The following is a 21,301-nucleotide window of genomic DNA, read 5'->3' on the forward strand; positions in this document are numbered from 1 at the left end:
AGACGGACGGACGGACGGACGGACAGCGAAGTCTCAGTAATAGGGTCCCGTTTGACCCTTTCGGTATGGAACCCTAAAACGACCTATATTTTTTAATTAAAAAGAAAAAAAAACATAGGTTGACGAGGCTTGAGTGGGATCTGTGTTTTGACAAAAAAAAATGACGAACACGTTTACCTACTTTTTCATTATGTTTTGACGAACTAAGACCCTTTATTGTCTGGTGTGGTGAAAAGGCTTGTAATCACCTTTTTCTGGACACCACGTATCTGAGTACAAAGTACTTTTCAGAACTAGCAGAGCAGAGGTGGATAGGGGTGGCAAAATCATAATAGCCTACAGGCGGCAAATATCTAAATCCGATCGATCGAATCTAGAAACACTATATACAAATTTCAATCGCTCTACTCTTGTGTCAGTAATATATTTGACTCTTATAATAACAGTCCTCCGACATCGAAACTCCAGAAACAGCTTCCAAACTGTGAAATTATAATTGATCTAAGTTATTATAAAACTTATAATTGTAATCTTATACCTATTATTTTATTATCCACACACCTTGAAGGCGCGTGTCAAAATGTGTGCCATATGGAGCAAAGATCACAAAAGATTGTGTAGGTGCGAAAGGTGTGTGTTAATTGTGCAAACACCTTTTTAGAAAGGACAAGGTGTGTATCAACGTCGATCAGTCAAAAGTTCATGAAGCACATTTGCATCGTGTCATAATTAACGGATGAAAAACGAGTTTCGGCGCAACAGTAGACGGGGACAAACGACCGTGGAGCCCGTTATTTAATAATACCTATATTACAATCTGTTTTGCAAATTTGCACTTGACGACTTTGGGTCATATATTATAATCTACTTCTTTATACATATATAATTCTTTTATTATTCTGTTGGGGAATAATTAATGCAATTGATCAAATATGAAAACAAGACGCAAATATTTACGAGGTTGACTCGCATAAATAGTACCAACAGTAACCATTGATTGTTCATAAACTTTATATTATTTATTGATACATACAAAATTTGTATAGCATTACAGTGAAAACTAAGGCACTATACAAATTAATTAATAGAAGACAAATTATACACAAGAAATAACAGGAACATAATAAAATCAAGTAACATCCAGAGTTTCACAATACATCTGACATGTCCGACATATATTTGCCCAGGGAGTTGAAAATTTTCACTTTCTGGTGCCCATGACAGAAGCAAGTTCAAGAGTTATTAGTGCTCGCGCGGCCTGAGAGTTTCTGTGCGCCACAGTGCGTGTGGTTGGGACTGCCAAGAGATTGTAAGTTCGCGGCCTCAGGAGAGTTTTGGGCACAAATGGGATGGCAAACAATTCGTGCTACCAGATCTGGACAGTCAGCGTCACACACTAACACTCTGCATAGCTTGGTAGTAACTTATTTAATGGCAGTAACTATGAAATCGATATGGCTTCGCCGCAGGTACTTAATTACCTACTTATAGCACCTAAGTAGAGTATCAGACTTTTTTGTTGGTTGTTGGTGGAGTGAAAAGAATGGATGATATTGATTATATGAGTAAAATTATAAAAGCTATAAAACATCCACACAGATATTTTGACATCCGTTCACAGAGTATATAACCTTCTCAATGGCCCTCCAGAGGAAGGTGCGCGAGTAATTATCTCCCTCGGTCATCCATCATGGCCGCCGGCTGATACGTTCGCCATTTTGTCGACGCTGCCGTGTCCGCTAATCTAGTGTTTTTCGAAGGGGTTGTTTTTACCATTTGACGGAGCACGGTCGAAATAAATGTTGTAAGGGTAGTTTGTGTTAAATAATTTCTCATTCCGTCATTCCTCGATCACTTGAATGAGGAATAGCTGCATGTAGTAGATACGAGTATCAATTGTTTAATTTTCATCGTTAACTGAATAATTCTCGTTGATGCCTGGATGTTTATAATTTTTGGCTGTAAGATATACCTAAGTACTTATCCTACCAAAGGCAGAAGAGATTACTCATAAGTGATAAGACTGCTGATTGTCTACACCTGTTTAATTTGTAGCGCAGCTTTCTATTTTGTGTTTCTTTTAGTAGTGTACTAACCTAACCTATAAGATAATAGATTATATCGTGCCTATAAATTGTAGTTGTACTTATATTGACATAACTGGCCTAGTAATGTTGCTTTAAGAAACAGGACTAACCAATGAAATATAGCAAAACGACAAGCAATCGGAAGTCGTTAATCTGTTTGTACAAACCGCGACCACCCTGGTGTATGCGTCTAAAAGTTTATGGGTACCCTGCGTAATGGTCCATAGGAGTATCGTAACAAATCGACGGCAAGGTGAGGGGGAGCCATTGTTGCAACCCTTGATGTTGGATGCCATACGCCGTACACCTGGCGATCGCGTGCTGAATACACCTAACAACTCCATTGATGGAAGTCAATGAGATGAATAACGGGTGAAGTGTTCGAAGTCTTCCGCGCACAACGTAAATCGAAATTTTGTGAGTCCTTGTGTGTCTAAAAGTTTTAATTATAAATACTGATATTATATAATGAGTACGACTGTTTTAATACTTTAAATTAATCTTACATGCCATATTCTTAAATAAATAAGGTAACATCTTTGTTTGTAACCCACCGTCAGACATAACTCTGTAAAAGAACACATTACACGTGCGGTTACTTACTTTGACTACCTACCTACGGCACGTTTTTCGGAAGGGTTTTTTATCATTTCTTCCGTAGGAAGTTAATTAGTGTTCTATACCGGCAGGATTCGCTCCACAGACCACAGTCTTTATCATTATTCAAATTAATTACCAATTTTAACCTGACCCACGGGCACGCATGTTTCCTACCAATCTGAAGGTCTAGTTATACTGGAATTGTAGTGGAATTTTGGGACCAGGGTGTTTATCAAAGTGCCGCAACGGATGCGCGTGCGCATACGTCACTAAACAGCTGACGCCAGACGTGAACTTGGTGACGTGAGATTGAGCTTTATACTGTTGTGGGTTAGGTCGGTTTTTGAGAAACATGGACACTAAACAGCTGATGCCAGACGTCATGTTTATTTGGTGTGATTCGGCTTTATTTTCTTGAAAATTAGGCCTCATTTTGAAAAACGTGTAAAGATTCAAAATTGGGACGTGGAGGTGTGCGGTTTGAAAAGATAGTATAAGGTCTCTCTTCTTCCTCGTTTGTGGAACGTCCGTGGAACTGAGGGTCGCGAGTCGCGACCACACACGATCGTTATTTTGTGCCCCAAGGCTCTCTATTCTGCACGATTTTCCACTTTCCTAATAATAGGCGCCTGTGTAGATCCCTGGCAAGCCTTCTTTACAATGTCCACCCAGCAGGTCGGTGGATGTCCACTACCCCGTCCTCCATCCACCAAGCCAAACATAATGCGCTTTTCAAAGTTACTACGTGTAAGTAAGGATTCGCTGTATACAAATACAAATACGCATCAAGTAGTGCAGCGCGCCCCGTCCAAGTATAGTACAGGTAGCGGTAGATTATATTTTATTCTAAACACGTATTGATGAGCTATATTTATCAAATACAGGAAGCGCTGGTGGCCTAGCGGTAAGAGCGTGCGACTTGCAATCCGGACGTCGCGGGTTCAAACCCTGGCTCGTACCAATGAGTTTTTCGGAACTTACGTACGAAATATCATTTGATATTTACCAGTCGCTTTTCGGTGAAGGAAAACATCGTGAGGAAACCGGACTAATCCCAACAAGGCCTAGTTTACCCCTCTGGGTTGGAAGGTCAGATGGCAGTCGCTTTCGTAAAAACTAGTGCCTACGCCAAATCTTGGGATTAGTTGTCAAGCGGACCCATGAGCCGTGGCAAAAATGCCGGGACAACGCGAGGAAGAAAAATATAAATTTATCAAATACAGAATATATGTATTTCACGAATATAAGAATGATACAAAAGAAATAATTCAGTGATCCTCACACTAAAAGTTGGTACAGTCTGCTTGCTGCTGTATTGTGGGAATCTACATGGATCTCAGAGAAATATTGAAATGGTGCGGCTCTCACTTTAACTACCTATATGTAGTTACATTAAATAACCTCCTCTCAAATCTTTTCTTTCCTTCTTCTTCTCGATAATAACTAAGTACATCCTGGTAAATTATATACTGAAATAGATGTCTTATACTAAAGAAAATGTGACGAAACCCTCCTGTGGTCTCCAGTGGCCTTCACTACTGGAGGGCTTCTTCATCAATTTCATCATTAATCGTCATCATTTTGTTGTATCAGGCCTATTTTAATGTACGCCACTTATCCCGGTCCTGGGCTAGTCTCATCCAGAAGTGCCCGCGATTTTTCTGATGTCATTAACCCATAAGAAGCCAACAGACGCCAGGCGCTTCTGTCATCCCTTCGTAGCTTTTTTTTTAGTATATGATATTAGTTTATAATTTAAAACTTGAACTAAATATATGATCTTGAACAAAATTATTTTATTTGTTCCCATGGTTACATCTAGTAGATAAGTAAGTAATATCTAGATTATCTAGTACCCAAACTAAAAACCCAAATAAACTTGCAACATACGATTATCCCACTGTAATAACACTAAAATCGGTCAGCATCAAATAGATAGTGACTGCGACGGCCAAAGTGACCAAATACAATACAATTACTCTCTATTGTGTACCTCAAATATTTATATCGTATAATTACCACACAAATTAGGGTGTGTTCCGATATATTTGGCAACTTTAGCCGCCACTATCTATTTCATGCTGACTGTACAAGATGTAGATGTGATGAACATTCGTTCCTCATTACCATCAATTTGGATGCAACCCGATGCCGACACCTGTGACTCCTGCGAGCCAATCGCCGAATTTGAATACAGCTGCACAGTAATAGTGGTTTCGTTTTGTTTTCAGAATACTGATTACGATTTAGATATGACTGGATCTGCTTTTAGGTTTACCACATGCAGGTCTTTACCTACAGGTAAAATCATTTCCCTGAACTTGAATAAATGACACTGACCTTTAGTAGTTTCCACCATTTATTATGTATGTTATTATTATTATTTAGTTTTAGACAGGCAGCTGATGCTGGTACGTCTAAATCAGAGTTCACTTAGCACGATTTCACGTGACGATTTTATGTGGTGGACAAAAATCGTGGGTCCAAACTTCTATGCTATATCAATTTATATAGAGCAGAAAAACGTAAAAAAAATGCAAAAAGATTACTAAAAAAACTACCAGGGTCACAGGACAGGTCAGGGTATTATACACAGAACACAGACAAAAGGTCAATTCAAGATTTAAGATTGAAATCACGTGACTAATTTTAGAATGCTAGTGATTATTGTTAGGAGAAGAGGAGACTAAAACAGACGATTGTTTTAAATGGCACTTTCATGTTTTTCGATTATTTGCACAAATTAAATATAGGATTTTTATGTTTCAAAAATAGGTATTTACGAAAAATGTCCTCCTAGAGAACTAGTGCCTACGCGAAATCTTGGGATTAGTTGTCAAGCTGACCCCAGGCTCCCATGAGCCGTGGCAAATGCCGGGACAACGCGAGGAAGAAGAAGTCCTCCATTGTAAAATTCAGAAAAACGTCCTAAAAATTTACGTAAGTAGCTCCTTCAAAACCTGGATATATGTATAATGACACTATTTCTGTATTTTATTACTACATTTACTACCATCCGCCCACGACTTCGTCCGCGTAGTCGTTCCACCCTACCCATATTACTTTGGTACAACTGCAACCCAAATTACACCCCTTTGGAGAATAAATTCCAGGACAAAATGTATGCTATATCGTCTTCAAGGTTCTAAATTATAAATATTGGTAAGCCTTTCATTTTTTTTTATAGATTCCGTACCCAAAGACCCAAATACCTCGACGTATCTTGCTTGGTGCAGTTGCGTATGCTAAAAGGAACGTTGGAAGACCGATGCTGCGCTTTAAAGACTGTGTTAAGCGAGACATGTCAGCATTTGAAATCGACCACCATGCCTGGGAACCTTAGCTGAAGACCGTGATGGATGGCGCAAGCGTGTTGTGGAGGGGATAACGCTATGCGACCAAGCCTGGTTTAATGCATTAGATAGCAGAAGGTGTCGCAGAAAGCAAACCGGGACTGGAACCCCAGGTGGCATGAGCTTTCTCTGCCAAAATTGTGGGAGGTCGTGCCGCTCACGCATCGGCCCTCAGTCACCAAACCCGTTGTCTAAACAGCAATGCTTAAATCGTCTGCAATAGACGCAAAGGCCAACGGGACCCTCTTATTAAGACTCCACTGTCCGTCCGTCTGTCACCAGGCTATATCTCATGAACCGTGAAACTTAGTAGAATTCTTCACAGATGATGTATTTCTGTTGCCGCTATACCAACAAACGCTAAAAAACAGAATAAAACATTGCATTGCATTTACTTGCATTGTATTTAAGTGAATAAATATAAATATAAATAGAATAAAATAAATATTTGAGAAGGCCTCCATACAAGTCATACAACAAACGTGATTCTTTTGCTATTTTTATAGATAGTGGTGTGCGTTCGTGGAACGTCGCCGGTAACACCCCGTTACCAAGAGACCGACAACAAATGCACATGCATTTTGTAATTATTCACGGTTCGCAAATGGATCCCTCCCGGCAACCGTATCATCTGTTTCCTCTCCAACCGCCAATCCTCTCGCTAATCACTAATGGCCTGAAGTGCTTCTATCCGCAATTAATGTCCTTTCCGCCCCTTTAAATACAACGACGTAAGTAACACTACTCTTGTAATGCGTAACGCCTTTTACAAACTACAACATTGTATCTACCTCTAAAAACGACATAAGTAACTCGATTGGTCCACCTTAGTACGCCCTTTTGAATCTATGGAACCACCTTTCATGCCCAAAAGTCTCAAAACGCCGTAACATAAATGTAACAACTAAAAAGGTCGAAAGTGGATGAAACATGATGCCAAAGCGCGTCCTTTCGGCACCATGCCCAATGCAATGTAAATGCCCAAGTAAACGATAAATCCCGAACGCATCAGCTGATCTTCCACGAATTCTAACACAAACTTAGAACCTTGTCGCAGCTGTAAACTAACATTGAAAACTTCTGCGTTAAACGCGGTACTATGGTACAGTCAGCAAAAGTTACGGATCACGACACGCGTCAAAAGTATTATTTACAAAAATATATATGTATGTAGGTATATGCCTCTGTATGTAGAAAAATTAAGACTGTGGCAAATGACAAATAGGTACTTTTCTATTCGTCGACTGTAATGGTTGAATTAAGATTTCGAATACCAAACTATAATTGCGTAATTTTTATGTATGTATTTTTATGTACTCAACTACTAATAAGATTCATTTCGATACGCTGTAGTCAACTGTAATGACCACCTATGTGCCACCGCGCTCCCATAGAAAAGGCTACACGGGCGCGGAGGATTTATGTCCACATTTTTGTATACTGAGATTGAGATACTTACCAATTTTCATTAATTATTTAGGTTTTATAGTAAAAAAATATTTTTTTAGATGACTCGTGGAAAAAGTATTGTATACAATAGTGATATAATCAAGCTTTTCAATCGCGTATCTTTCTTAGGCAAACAAAACACGGTACTAGATTGAAAACCTTTATATTATATCACGATTTTAGAAAATACTAATTAGTTTTAGTTATAAATATATTGCCATATACCCTAACAGGGTTCACGTGAACACTAGCTGTAAAATGCTCTTTGTAAGACCATATGTAACACATGATTATAAATGCAATAAATGAATTATGAATTAGTACTGCCAAATAGATAGCGCGAACTGTAGAGATAGTTTTATTTAGAGAAGTATTCGAGGGCGGCAGATACTTCTGACGCGTTGTTTCATCCGCTGCTGACTGTACCTAGTTGGAATTTGAACCAGCTGTGTTCCGTCACAAACATATGTTCGGATGTTTACGTGTTCACAGAAACGGTTTACTTTTTAAAGCTACCTGCTCTCGACTTTTTTGAATCCGGGGACTTTTGCAGGGTAAATGCGGCCATTAGGGAACGTGCACAATTGGCACCTGCTTGGGGTTTAACGGAGTCATTGTGGTCTCGCGGCGTTGTTTGGCAACAATCTTCTTCTTCTTCCTCGCGTTGTCCCGGCATATTGCCACGGCTCATGGGAACCTGGGGTCCGCTTGACAACTAATCCTAAGATTTGGCGTAGGCACTAGTTTTTACGAAAGCGACTGCCATCTGACCTTCCAACCCAGAGGGTAAACTAGGCCTGGTTGGGATTAGTCCGGTTTCCTCACGATGTTTTCCTTCACCGAAAAGCGACTGGTAAATATCAAATGATATTTCGTACATAAGTTCCGAAAAACTCATTGGTACGAGCCCGGGTTTGAACCCGCGACCTCCGGATTGCAAGTCGCACGCTCTTACCGCTAAGCCATCAGCGCTTTTTCGTTGTTTGGCAACAATATTATACTATTTTTTTTTTATACTACGTCGGTGGCAAACAAGCATACGGCCTGCCTGATGGTAAGCAGTCTCCGTAGCCTATGTACACCTGCAACTCCAGAGGAGTTACATGCGCGTTGCCGACCCTAACCCCACCCCCCTCGTTGAGCTCTGGCAACCTTACTGACCGGCAGGAACACAACACTATGAGTAGGGTCAAGTGTTATTTGGCTGCGGTTTTCTGTAAGGTGGAGGTACTTCCCCAGTTGGGCTCTGCTCTAGATCTGGAATGACATCTGCTGTGCTGTGCCCTACCACACAAGGCGAGATGACATTCACATTGCCCATACCTCTCTTTTGGACGTAGTTTAAGGACATACCCGGGTCCAAAACTTACCGGGTCCAAATATTACTAACTTCGGTACTTATCCCTTGGAATTCATGCTTGTATCCAATTTCAAAGTAATTTATAACCATCTGGTTATTGGAAGGTAATAGAAACTTTAAAATGAATCTTAGCCAAAGCTATTTACCTAAGTACATCTTCTCTACAATAACTCAATATTTTTAACCTTTTGACCGCCATAGACGTCATATGATGCGCGCGGCTACAGCCCAATATCTGATCAACCTTCACGCGTACCGACAAGGTTCACGATTACGCGCCGCGTACGATAGGCGTGGCGTTCAAAAGATTAAGAACAATATATATTGCTCTGATACACTAAGATAATATTTATAAGACGAATTAAAAGTGCATGTTGCTAGTACTTGCTAGGCCTACTTAAATAAAGAATATTTTGAGTGTTTGACACGTCAAGAAACTTGGCACCTGGGTACAGTAACTCGTAACCCTCGTAGGCTTGTTAATATTGACTTGTAGAAATTACAAGGATTACTGGCATACTTGTAATTGTGATTAGTTGATTATAAATAAAAAGTAAGTAAGCTTTTTTTTATACGTGGTGGCAAAAAATACGTTGACAATTTTTTTTGCGTGAATTTCTGTATAAGAATAAAAATACATTTTATTATCACTAAAGCAAAGAACAGAATATGTCAGGGGCTCCGCATTAGGCTAAGCCTGTAACGCGGAGAACCATGAAAGCTAAATGAGAATATATTAAATACAAGGTGACTGAGCATTGCGAGAGATTTTAACGGTGCATTCCTGATGGCAACAGAAGCAAAAAATGTTATATGACTTTTTGTGAAATTTGACATTAAAAAAAAAACCCTTTTTTTTAACACTCCTGTACATAAAACGTATTTTTTATTGATAAACACATAACCTAAAATTAACTAACAAGTTTTTTTTTATTTGGGGGTAAGCCTCTCGAATACATTTTTTTAATTTTTAATGTCAATCAATTGGTATGTCCAGACTAGACCTCAAAGTGGCAATACTGCAGCCAAAAATGTGTTTTGTACCGACTTATGGCGAAATAATGATTTCGAAAAACATTTAATTATCTCTGAAACTAGGCCTAATCCAGAAAATTTTATATGACATTTTAGTTTCTAAATATTACCAGGAATGCTTATTTAAAATCTCTCGCAATGCTCACGGGCACCTTGTATAATACGCTTTGTTTTAATCAAATGATTGTAGTTTAACCTTTTAACAACATTTTGTAAAAAAACGTATACCTAAATAAGAAAAATATTCCTAAAAACTCTTTGTCAACTTTTGGGCTATCCTGTATAATACAAGTATAGGTACGACACCTAGACTTCAAGTAGCCCTAGTACATCATACATCACACATGTCAAACTAGCGATCCTATACCGAGCTCAATCTAGCTCGCAGGTCATCGGCCGATACCGCTCCACTTAGGTATTTATAGTCCAAGCCGCGGGCGGGGAACGGGAGGGGGAGAGAAACTGCGCCAATACTCGTTTCTCTTTTTATTCAATTCCTTTATTACAATTTACTGTACAAATTATAGGGCTTCAAGTAAATTTAAAGCCGATTTTTCAGTCCCCAGTTCCATTGATAACACGATTCTCATGTGTCATTCTCATAACTTAATTCGTTAGAATAGTTATCGGACGAGTTAAATGGTACTGAAAAATCGGCCCTTAGACTACACTATTTATCAGGTTACTCGATATATAAGGAATTAGGGCATTTAGGGAGTACAGGGGGGCTAGCCAAGATGACAATCGTACATCTACAAACGCGAACCAAAAGAAAAAATATACCAGGAAGACAGATGCTACGAAAAGTCACGTGGTTTCATACATTTGAGATTCAATTGGCGTTTCATATCAACGATTGCCATCTTGGCTAGGCCCCCAGGAATAGTCAGATTAGTTAGGGAGAGAGTCAAGAAATTGGGCCCGAGAAATAGTGTTAGTCTAAAACCAATTTTGGCGATCTCTTAATGAATTTTAGATTTTGAATTTGTCTTAATAATTACGTATAAAATAAAGGGTAAGCGTTCCAGTAATTGGCATCGCTATTTTTTCAAAGAATGCATAGTATAAAATAAAATCTAGGGTAAATGTACCAGTGTTTGATATTAATAAAATGGTTATACTCTATTATTATACTTTATCAATTACTGGTACATTTATATACAAATTTGAGATCGTTAAAAAATACAGGTATAAAATGCTTAACTAAGGATTTATATCAATACTGTTTACTGGTAATCAGATACTAATATCAATAATAATTAGAATCTAGCACTAACCTAATTCACACCCATTCAGGTTTAATTTAAATTTTACATTAATTATTTATTGGTCTTACGCCATTGTTGCTAAAATATTGTCCGTGATTTAGTGAATATTTTAGGTACCATAGACGTATTTGCCTCAAAATTGACTTATTTCAATTATTATTTTAAATTTTAATTTTAATTCAGGGAACAACGATTATGTTTTTTTTTAACTTGTGGAACTTTACAGGATAACTTAGTTTCCTTGGTAAAACATTATTAATACATATATGTACATTATTTTATAAAGAACTTCATATAAAACACTTTTCGAAGGATCATAATTTTAGGCCGAAAACAGTTTTTTTTATGTCAATATACAAATATGCATATGATTTCTACTTAACCCATTCAGCGCTAATCACGACACGTTGTAGTTTTGCCTCTACGAAGCATTTTCGCTTCATACCGGGAAACTCATGTTATCGGCTATGACGTACGCTACGGCTGTAGCCTAGTGGCGAATGTGTTTTTATTTTTAGTTAAGTCGACGCTTAATGTGTCCCTGTCGTGGCCCCTGGCCACTGATGGTAGGTACCAAGTAGGTACAGTCAGCGTCAAATACTTTGTAGCAACCAAAGTAGTCAAATAGTTCGGTACACCATATATTTAGTATGGTGTACCGAACTATTTGGCCACTTTGACTGCTACAGAGTATTTGACGCTGACTGTACTTACTAAAGCTACGAAACATTTTCAAAAATAGTTGATCCTTATCTTAAAATAATTATTGTATTTGGCCTTTACAAGAACTTAGTTAAAATCTAGTCACCAATCTCAGACCTGTATCGATAAAATGCACTCAAATGTAATAGAGTAAAATGTAGAGGGTTATATAATGTGACAAGATTTTATTTGGCCATCGCCATGTTGCGGATTTTGAATGATACTAATTTATTTTACTAGCAAGGTGATTTTTTGACAACAGACGTTCAAGTCATCGAATGTCACCGATGTCAACAAGAAGATTTCGCAACTATATACGATTTTACCACAAAAACTACAAAAAAGATTGTCAAACATGCAAAAAAACCAAATCAAATGAAACGAATGAGAATCTTGTCAGGCTTTAAAAACAAAGTTTGCGTAGACTTTTAGAGACTTGACACACTGATTATTTCCGTCAGCAACGCACAGAACGCAAAAGTCAAAAAAGTGGCAGCCAAGAAAAGAACGGCTTCACATGCTATGGTTCAGTCTTCAGTCCGTACGCGTAAGCGTACTGGTACCTACAGTACCGCTGGTAGCGGCGGTACTGGCGCTGCTGCGCTCAGGAGGGATCGGGCTTTGACTCAGCCTCACTACTGGAGGATGACGCCGCGCGGGCCCACAGGCTGGCGTAGTTCTGCTGCTCGGCTAGCAGCGCCTAGGAAGGAAGATTAAATTATATTAAGACTCTCGGAAAGGTTTACACCAGTAACCTCCGGTAAAATTGATTAAAGTCAATTTTTACAAGCTTTTATTCAACTTGCCCTGTTAGTCTGTTTAGTAAGATAGGTCAAATCTTAGAAGCTAAATTTGAACCACTTCCCGATTTCTAATTGAGCTGGAATTTTTCATATATATGTAAATCGGATGACAATGCAATATTAACATGGATGAATAGCGACATGGAGCTGATTTGATGATGGAGACAGGAGAGGCAATGGGATATTTATGATAAAATAAAGCAAAATACATAATTTTGTTTGGTTTTGCATTGTCTCAATGAGTATTAGTTGCTTGTAGAAAGATAAGTACAGTAAGCGATATAAGCTTGTACCAAAAATGAAATGTTTGCCAAAAACTTGTCTTTGTCGGTGTTTGTGGAACATTAAAATTTAATCTCTCTGCTTAGCCTTAAAGTTGACTGGTAGAGAATGCCTTGTGGCATTAAGTCCGCCTTTTGTACTGTAAGATTGTTTTTCTTTTGTGCAATAAAGGCTAAATGAATAGATACATTCTTTTCTTACCTCCTCAGCGGCTAATACTGCGTCGAATAACACGCGTTTTATCTTGATTTGCGCAGGATATGGAAACCGCTTGGTGGACTGACACATGCTGTTGAAGAAGATGTCGATGGGGTCCGGTGCTGGTTGTGCGGGAGACGACCGCCGTCGCCAGGATCCGGAGCGCCGCTTGCCTGATGCCTGGGGAATTAAACTAGTCAGTAACGTAGTAAGAAGCTGTGTAATTGCTTGTTGTTAAAAAGGACAAATTAATCCTAGTGCTGCGCTGTGGCAGGTTTGTAACTGCGATATGATTCAACAATGCAAAATCGCAGAACAATACATATTACATCAATTGCATGTCCACCATAATCAGTATCAAAAGAAACTTTAATTATTGTCATTGGCTAGGAAGACGCAAAACATATAAGTAATCAATTAGAGCATGTTTAAAATACTGCCATATAAGAAACTATTAAACAAGGAAGACATAATATTATATTGCTACGTATTTGACTGCATAGCTTGCTTAGTGTCCAACACAAACAACAAAGTCATATCATAACCGTTAAATTATATTCTGGCACCATTAATATTAGGTTTAAAGTTTATGATATCCGGAGCGCTAGAAGTAGGCACAAACTATGAGGTAGTAATAGAGAATCGCTGGCTTCTAGCCAACATTCAGTGGGCAAAATTAACGTAAGTATTCAAATGTAATCGAGTAAAAGTTGAGTACATGAAAGTCGTTCTATGTGTTTGAGAATTTATGTAACCTAGGTTTTATGGAAGAGGTGATGGTTGATCTCACGTCCGAATTTCAATCCGGAAGTCGTGGATTCAAAATCTGGCTCGTTCTAATAGGCTATTCGGAACTTCTGTTAGGAATATCATTTGATATTTAACAGTAGCTTTTCGGTGAAGGAAAATAACACTGCAGCAAAAAAAATCAAAGGCGTATGTGCAATCCCCAACCCGTATTGGGTCGGCGTGGGGACACTGCGGACTATATATAGCTCAAGCTCTCTCGCGCATGAGAGGAGGCCTAATGAATAACTAGTGACATCAAAACATGCTCACCTTACACAAATAATCCAACTTCCTATCAATAACCGTTAGCTGCGACTTCCTCTTCGGCTCTTCATCCTCTGTCTCCGAGTCCTCACTCGACCCCGTGTGCCCGTTCTGCTCCTCCTGCTCCTCATGATCCTCATGCCCGTTCTGCACCGGCGGAGGTGGTTCCTCAGGCTTCTTTCTCGCTGACATGTGAGGCTGCAGGAAGGTCATGTGTTGCATGTACTTCCAGGGGTAGTTCTTACGGGCCGAGGGTTCACGGGACATCATTTCCGATTGGCGTTTTAGCGCATCTCGGTAAGAGTCGCGAAGCTTTTTCCATTTCAGTTTTACTTCTTTTACTGTGAACAAACGCGTAGTTTTAACGTCATACACATTTTATTGAAATTCAAAGCTCATTAAATAATGTAGCTATTTATGGAAACCCCAAATGGAAGAGCGGGGTTCTGACACTGGTGAAGACTGCTATATTGATATACATCTACTTGAAAAAATCTAACCATATATGTAATTGTTACTATGTTTTGTCACCCAAATAAACATTTTCGTTTCATTTCCTTTAGACATCGAAAAGTTAAGAGCTCCATACAGACGGGATACATTTTTAAACGTCAATTCCACGCACCTGGCAACACGAGGACACAACTCAAAACTCAACTTACTTTGCCACTCTTCTAGATAAATCGCAACATTCTCATAAATCGTTTTAAAACGAATACGGGACTTAATCGCGTAAACTTACGTTTATTATATGGTATTGTGTGTAGGCAAAGTGACAACTCTAGCGTACAAGTGAATAATCAAGATCAAGTGCGGGTAGTTCGCTAAACCCGCGCAGCAAGATGTTGATACACTTCCTCGCCAGTCTGCCTGTGACCACGAGCGTAACGTCAGGTTCGAAACGTCAGGCCATATAATAAACGTAAGTTTACGCGAAACTATGAACGAAAATCGTGTTGGTTTAAATCAATATATTTTCATAAATGTTTTTGAAGAAGAATAGCGTTTACGACGTTTACGAGCTTTTGCATTTAAAATCAATAAACTCTACTAGAATCAATAACGCTTAGCTATTACCTTATATTCTATAGGTAGGTACCTACATAATCCCACCCTTCGACTAAAGAGACCAAACCGCTCCACGAGTGGAATCGAACAGCTTTGCAAATTGCTAACAATCGGTTCAAGTTGATTGAAATTGAAATACATTCATCAAGTTAATTAAACCTCTGCTAGATGCTGATCAATTAAACACAGTCGAAAGCATACAAATGTACGCCAATAAACAAACAAGTAGGTATATTCTATAATATAAATCACGCTATACCTTATGTCGTAATATTAACTTCATTTATTATTTTACAATTCACAACATCTAAATAATATTAACTTTAAAACTCAATGCAACTAACAAAAGAGCTGATGTCCTTGAAAAGGATGACCGATGTCAATAAAACATAGTATTGTCTAAGGACCACAGCCAGAGAACCCGCTTTCAACAAAAAAAAACACATCCAAATCGGTTCACCCGCTTAAGATCACACATGTACACTCAAAGGTCAAACATATTGACACCCCTTTTTTACGTACGGGATTAAAAACTTCCCTAGATGACTATTATATAAACAAGAATAAAAAATAAGTCATTTAAAATTGGTAATAAAGTCATTTACAAAATACAGTTATCAACTGTAATAACTAAGTGCTCGATCCCATGAGGTGGACCTTTAGCCTTCATTCAAAAGATTCGATAAACTAGGTCTCATTTACTTTAATTGAAAATATTAAAATCAAGAGGTGCAACATTGGTGCATTTACCTTAACCAAACAATACAACAAGTCCCTACCTATCTTCAAAAATGTAATATCAAAGTTCCCTTTAAATATTCACAATAAATTAATGTTCTAAAATGTTTTAAATCAGCTCGTTGTATGCGTCGGGGTTCTATAAATAAGCACCCCAGAGTGACCCAAGCGGGGGTCGAACCCGGACCCTCGCGGCGAGCAGGTACCCTACCCGACAACAGCCGACCGGTCGTACACTAAATACTGCGTTAACCCTTTATAAGTATCCGGCATAAGGATGTCAGAAATCATGCAATATTGAACCCTATATCACTTTAAATTTAATTTAAAATCATGTGGGAAATATATTCCCTCTGCCTTATAAACGATTAATAAAAATGGGTTCCCAAATAATAAACATATAAGTTGGCAGATATTTTAATCTTCTACCCCATTCAATAAAAAAATATAATAACGATATAATATAACAAACTACGAAATTACAAAATCGAATCAACATTAAAACTAAGCGAAAAACAAGTAAAGTAAACCTTACACGTTGGAAATAAAGTTCATAAAACAATGCAAAAGCGGAATACATATTGATTTCAATTGCCAAACCTATTCAATCGACGTCGCGAAGTAAACATTAACAAGAAATCAATAATGATCAAAGTAACATGTTTTCCGTATTACATAATCGCATGACCTTGAACTCAAGGCTAACGACCGACATACAATGAATCATTAACGCTACTAAACGACGCCATTTTGAAAAACGCCAATGCATTTACATACAGCTAAACGAAAGTGAACCTTAATACTTTTCAATACGGTTCACGCTCAGTGATGCTACATCATACGACGATGCTACCACGCGTTCAGCTTTGACTTACCTGATGATAGACTAGTTTCCTTCATGACCTCAGCCCAGGCGGCGTCTTTGAGCTCTTGGTCGCGATATTCTATAGCCGTGGTGTTCCACAGGCAGGGGTAGTTGCGCACGGCGGCGATGAGGTGCTCCATGCTGGCGCGAGCGGCGACTGACGCGCGGCGCGGGGCCGGCCGGGCGCAGCCGGCGCCCGCCAGCCCGCCACCGCCGGCCCGGCCGGCCCCGCCGCGCGACCGACACCAATATGCGCATTATTTATGTTTGGTTTTATTAATACTTTGAAAGTGTTTGCGTTTTTTAAGTAGATTCATAGATCGATCGATTGTATGTGAGAGATGTAATCATAGATATAAGAAGTATGTATATGATGAGGATGTAATCTTTTTGGCAGCGGGTTAGTATGACTTAATTATAAAGAGACGGGTAGTATATCTCACGCGCGGCTGTTGTAACGTGCACTTGTAGCCGCCTATATACAGACCCGCAAAAAAATTACTAAATTCTCCTCACAAAATGTCGGCTTCACTCCATTGTGACTTCAAACACCGCTCCACGATCATATTCACAAATTTATTAATATGTTTTTCAACAACTTTTTCCATTACATTCTTCTTTGTACCGAAAACATCCAAATAACCTCCCGGAAGTTTAATTTCCGCGCTTTTTGCGGAGGAGGGTTCCGCGGAAGAAATAAATAAGGGTTGTGCGCCTGCAGGGTTCTAGCGTCCTTTCCCGAGGAACTTTCAAGGTACAGAATAAATAATATAGTTTTAGAGTCGGCCCGAGATGTGGAAGTGTTAAAATATAATGTTTATTTTCTATAGGGACCGTGCGCGTTGGAGGGTCTGCCATCTTGTGGCCTGAATCGGAACCATAAATATGCACATGTACACGTCACGTGTTTTCTTGTGCATAGTAGGTTCTGCCATCTTGTGGGCTACATCGGAACAAAAAACATCACATTTACGCCTCGCGCCAAAAATCTGACGGCTCCTGTGCTGCCTCCTACAGTTCATGCACGCTCCCTATAGTAGTGTTGAAAGGTTGGAAACCTTCACAGTCTCGTGGGAGATAACTGGCAACGATTATTTGAATTCAGAACTATTGCCCTGCTGAAAGAATAAAGAGTTGCAGGCGATTCATTCTGAAGGTGGCAAGCAACAACGATAGACGATATTTCTGTTGTTAGTTTAAAGAAAAAATAGAATTAAATATTATCAGAAATCTACCTCTCGAGCGTAATTACATTCCCCACCTCCGATAGACCGCATCTCTTTACAGTACACACTTTAATATGTATGTGACTATGTGTACTTACTACTTGTACGTACCTACATTGTGTCCGCACATATATATTATGTTTACCTTTCCTTCACACTATAGTCAGGAACTCCAACATATAAGTAGACCCTAACCACGGTAACATTTACACCAACTTGACAGTAAGAATGCATAGATATCCTGCCTTTCCTAATTACATATCAAATGTCATAAAAAGGTTACCTATGTTACCGACAGATCGAGTAATAATTACTTAAGTAATATTAAATAAATTTAAAATATTAACCTACCTACTTACTTTAAAGCATGCATTTCAAACAAACGAGCGATATGTTACGAAATTCTACATTAAAATACTAAATAAGTTTTTTGCAAATTTAATTTTTGGTACAAGCCTTTATCGCTGACTATACTCTTCCCATAGGCAACTAATACTCTTCGAGACAATTCTAAAATCCCCAAACACAAGTAGGCAGTGTCCTACCACCACCTCCTGTCTCCATCATCAGATCAGCTCGAGTGCACCATAATATGGCATCGTGGCCCGACTTACATATGTGTGCAAATTCTTAGCTTCATTAGAAGTCGGGAAGTGGGTCAAATTTTACTTGCAAGATTTGACCCGTATACAAACATAGATAGTTACATTGCAAGTTTAATAAAAGCTTGTAATAAAAAAAGTTTGTAAATCCTCAAGTTTAAAGTTGGAAATTGTACCTACGAGTACATCGATTCCCTCTGTAATGCGAGTAGGCACCAAACACCCTATCAATCAATGTTTAATTTGATTGTTTGTATTTTATATCGAAACCCACCCTCCCTTGGGCCCTACTATTCATGAGGGCTTACCACGAACATCGAAATTTCGTTATCTATCTCTCTTACACTTTATGCAAGACCGATAGAGAGGCAACTATAACGAGTCGATTTACAATATTCGCGATTGAATCTGCTCATACTGTGCTAATATCTAGTATAATGTGGTCCTGACAAGCGAACATTTATGCGTATTCAGAGATCAATACAAACTGGTCGTATAGTTCGCGTCATCCACGATGCTGGCGGCCCTAAGATGGTCGAGATTTATCGTCTTTCATGAATCTGTCGGTCTCACAGATCTAGAAAATGACATTAACGCTTAAACATATTCGAAGTGTGCAAAAGGGAAGTCATTCCGACATCTGAGCATTTCAAGAGTGTGAAAGAGGCAGACAGAGTTTCATAAACGTAAGGTAAGCGAACTAGAAAATAGGAGAGGCTACATTTACGAGATACCTTGGATTCGGAATAAACTGTTACAATTATTTACGCAATTATATACATATTATTTCTAAATTCAATCTTACTTCCACTGACACTTGACATTATTTCAATTTTGATCGCACTTTTGATAGTCCTATAGGGAGCGTGCATGAACTGTAGGAGGCAGCACAGGAGCCGTCAGATTTTTGGCGCGAGGCGTAAATGTGATGTTTATTGTTCCGATGTAGCCCACAAGATGGCAGAACCTACTATGCACAAGAAAACACGTGACGTGTAAATGTACATGTTTAGGGTTCCAATTCAGGCCACAAGATGACAGACCCTCCAACGCTCACGGTCCCTATGACAGACAATCATGGACATAGGATATATCAACATGGACCACAGTAACAGTAGGCGTACTACGAGTACTTAGACATTTGACATTTACGTTGCCGACTGCGTGACCTCGATCGCATTCCCTCTCTATCACACCAATACTCTCCTAAATCCCTGGAATCATTACTTTCGTTTTTAAATTTGAAACCTTGACTTAGTTAATCAAAGTTACGTTTTGGATTAAAGGCCTCTGTGACTCAGGAGGATACGTCAGTGCGAGCGAGATGGACTGAGATTTTACGCAGTCGCTAACATAAACGTCAAGTGTTTACTCGTGGTGGGCCTACTATTACTGTGGTCGCTTTAAAGATAAATATATTTTATTATTCAAGTAGGCATATTAAAATGCGCTTATGAACGTCAAATAAAGCTACACCGGCTCTAACCCTACACCTCTGACCCGAGAAGATTTAAATCCCCCTCAATTGGAGGAGAGTATCCCAATAAGGACCGGCAAGAAACTCGGCGGGACACATCTTTTCAAAACATTACATCTTATAATTAACATACATTAAATAAGAAAAAAAATACAATTTAGATTACTATAGAAGTCATGCTCTGTAGCGAAGTAACTACGAATGAGAATGAATGAATGAAAGTTTATGCACAAGAACATATGGTACATTAGATATCTTTAATTGATTGAGTGTAATGAGACGACGAGTGCAGCCATCATGGACCTGGAGCTCGAGAGCATCGACAAACAGCATTACTGTTATTTGGTGAGCATGTTTGAGAACTCATCGTGTACCCCACAATTACAAGTACTTGCAAATACTACCCTTGGAGTTTGCTGGCAGATGTGAATTCGTGCAGTCGTATCGAATAATGCGATATTTCTGCGATAATGTAAACGCAGTTCCCAACTTCCCAGGGAGAGTCGTCCAAAAGACAAAGCTTGAAACACTCACTCATTTTGAATCACTAATTTTGTAAGTACCTTAAAGGGGGCCCTAACGCCAGTGACCTTCGATCTGAATCCTTTAGTTTTCTAATGCTTTTTGTAGCTTATCGTATTAAAAGCAACGGCTGTAAGTAAAATAATATACCATATTTACTTCAAAGTTCACTGTCTTCGAGATATTTAGCATCAAAGTTGAACAACTTTAATCCAAAAAACTGGTTTACTGGCCATAACTTTTGTGTTAATTAGTTTAAAATTAAAATCTCTGACCAGTTTTTAGAGATGTCAAAGACGAACCCAAACGTGTAGATTTCGTACATGTAAAATCCTTCACAGCAATCTAGTAACGAAAAAAGTGTTTTTTTTAAACAATGTTTAAAAAAATATATAAAAATAAGTGTTCATTTCTTTTAAAATCCGGCAGACCAGAATGGAGATAAAAAATTGAATGACTGATAGCCGTTTGTCTTATAATTTCATCTATAGTGCAAATGTGAGTAACGAATCAAAACTAGTCAAAAATCGACCTTACACAGGTAACGAAACTGAACCCATGGGAGCATTAAATTCCCTTTTTATTAAGCTTAAAGTATTTTTGGATCATTTGA

General features: G+C 38.7%; 1 protein-coding gene across 2 annotated transcripts in view; it reads right to left on the minus strand.

Annotated features, from left to right (window-relative positions):
- Nucleotides 1-17,663, minus strand: part of LOC133526187 (uncharacterized) — a 34,138-nt gene extending 16,475 nt beyond the window's left edge. Inside the window, exons 1-4 of one of the 2 annotated variants that reach the window (XM_061862692.1) lie at nucleotides 16,872-17,663; nucleotides 14,197-14,531; nucleotides 13,141-13,317; nucleotides 12,422-12,554 (exon numbers count right to left, since the gene is read on the minus strand). In XM_061862692.1, coding sequence (XP_061718676.1) covers nucleotides 12,459-12,554; nucleotides 13,141-13,317; nucleotides 14,197-14,531; nucleotides 16,872-17,001 — 738 coding nt within the window. In that variant the 5' untranslated portion in view covers nucleotides 17,002-17,663 and the 3' untranslated portion in view covers nucleotides 12,422-12,458. Of the gene's footprint in view, nucleotides 1-10,122; nucleotides 12,555-13,140; nucleotides 13,318-14,196; nucleotides 14,532-16,871 lie in introns of those variants that run through there. The other variant, XM_061862691.1, reaches the window with a different exon arrangement.
- Between the last annotated feature and the right edge of the window lie 3,638 nt (nucleotides 17,664-21,301).

Source organism: Cydia pomonella, chromosome 16, assembly GCF_033807575.1.
Source record: "Cydia pomonella isolate Wapato2018A chromosome 16, ilCydPomo1, whole genome shotgun sequence".
NCBI classification, from domain to species: Eukaryota; Metazoa; Arthropoda; class Insecta; order Lepidoptera; family Tortricidae; genus Cydia; species Cydia pomonella.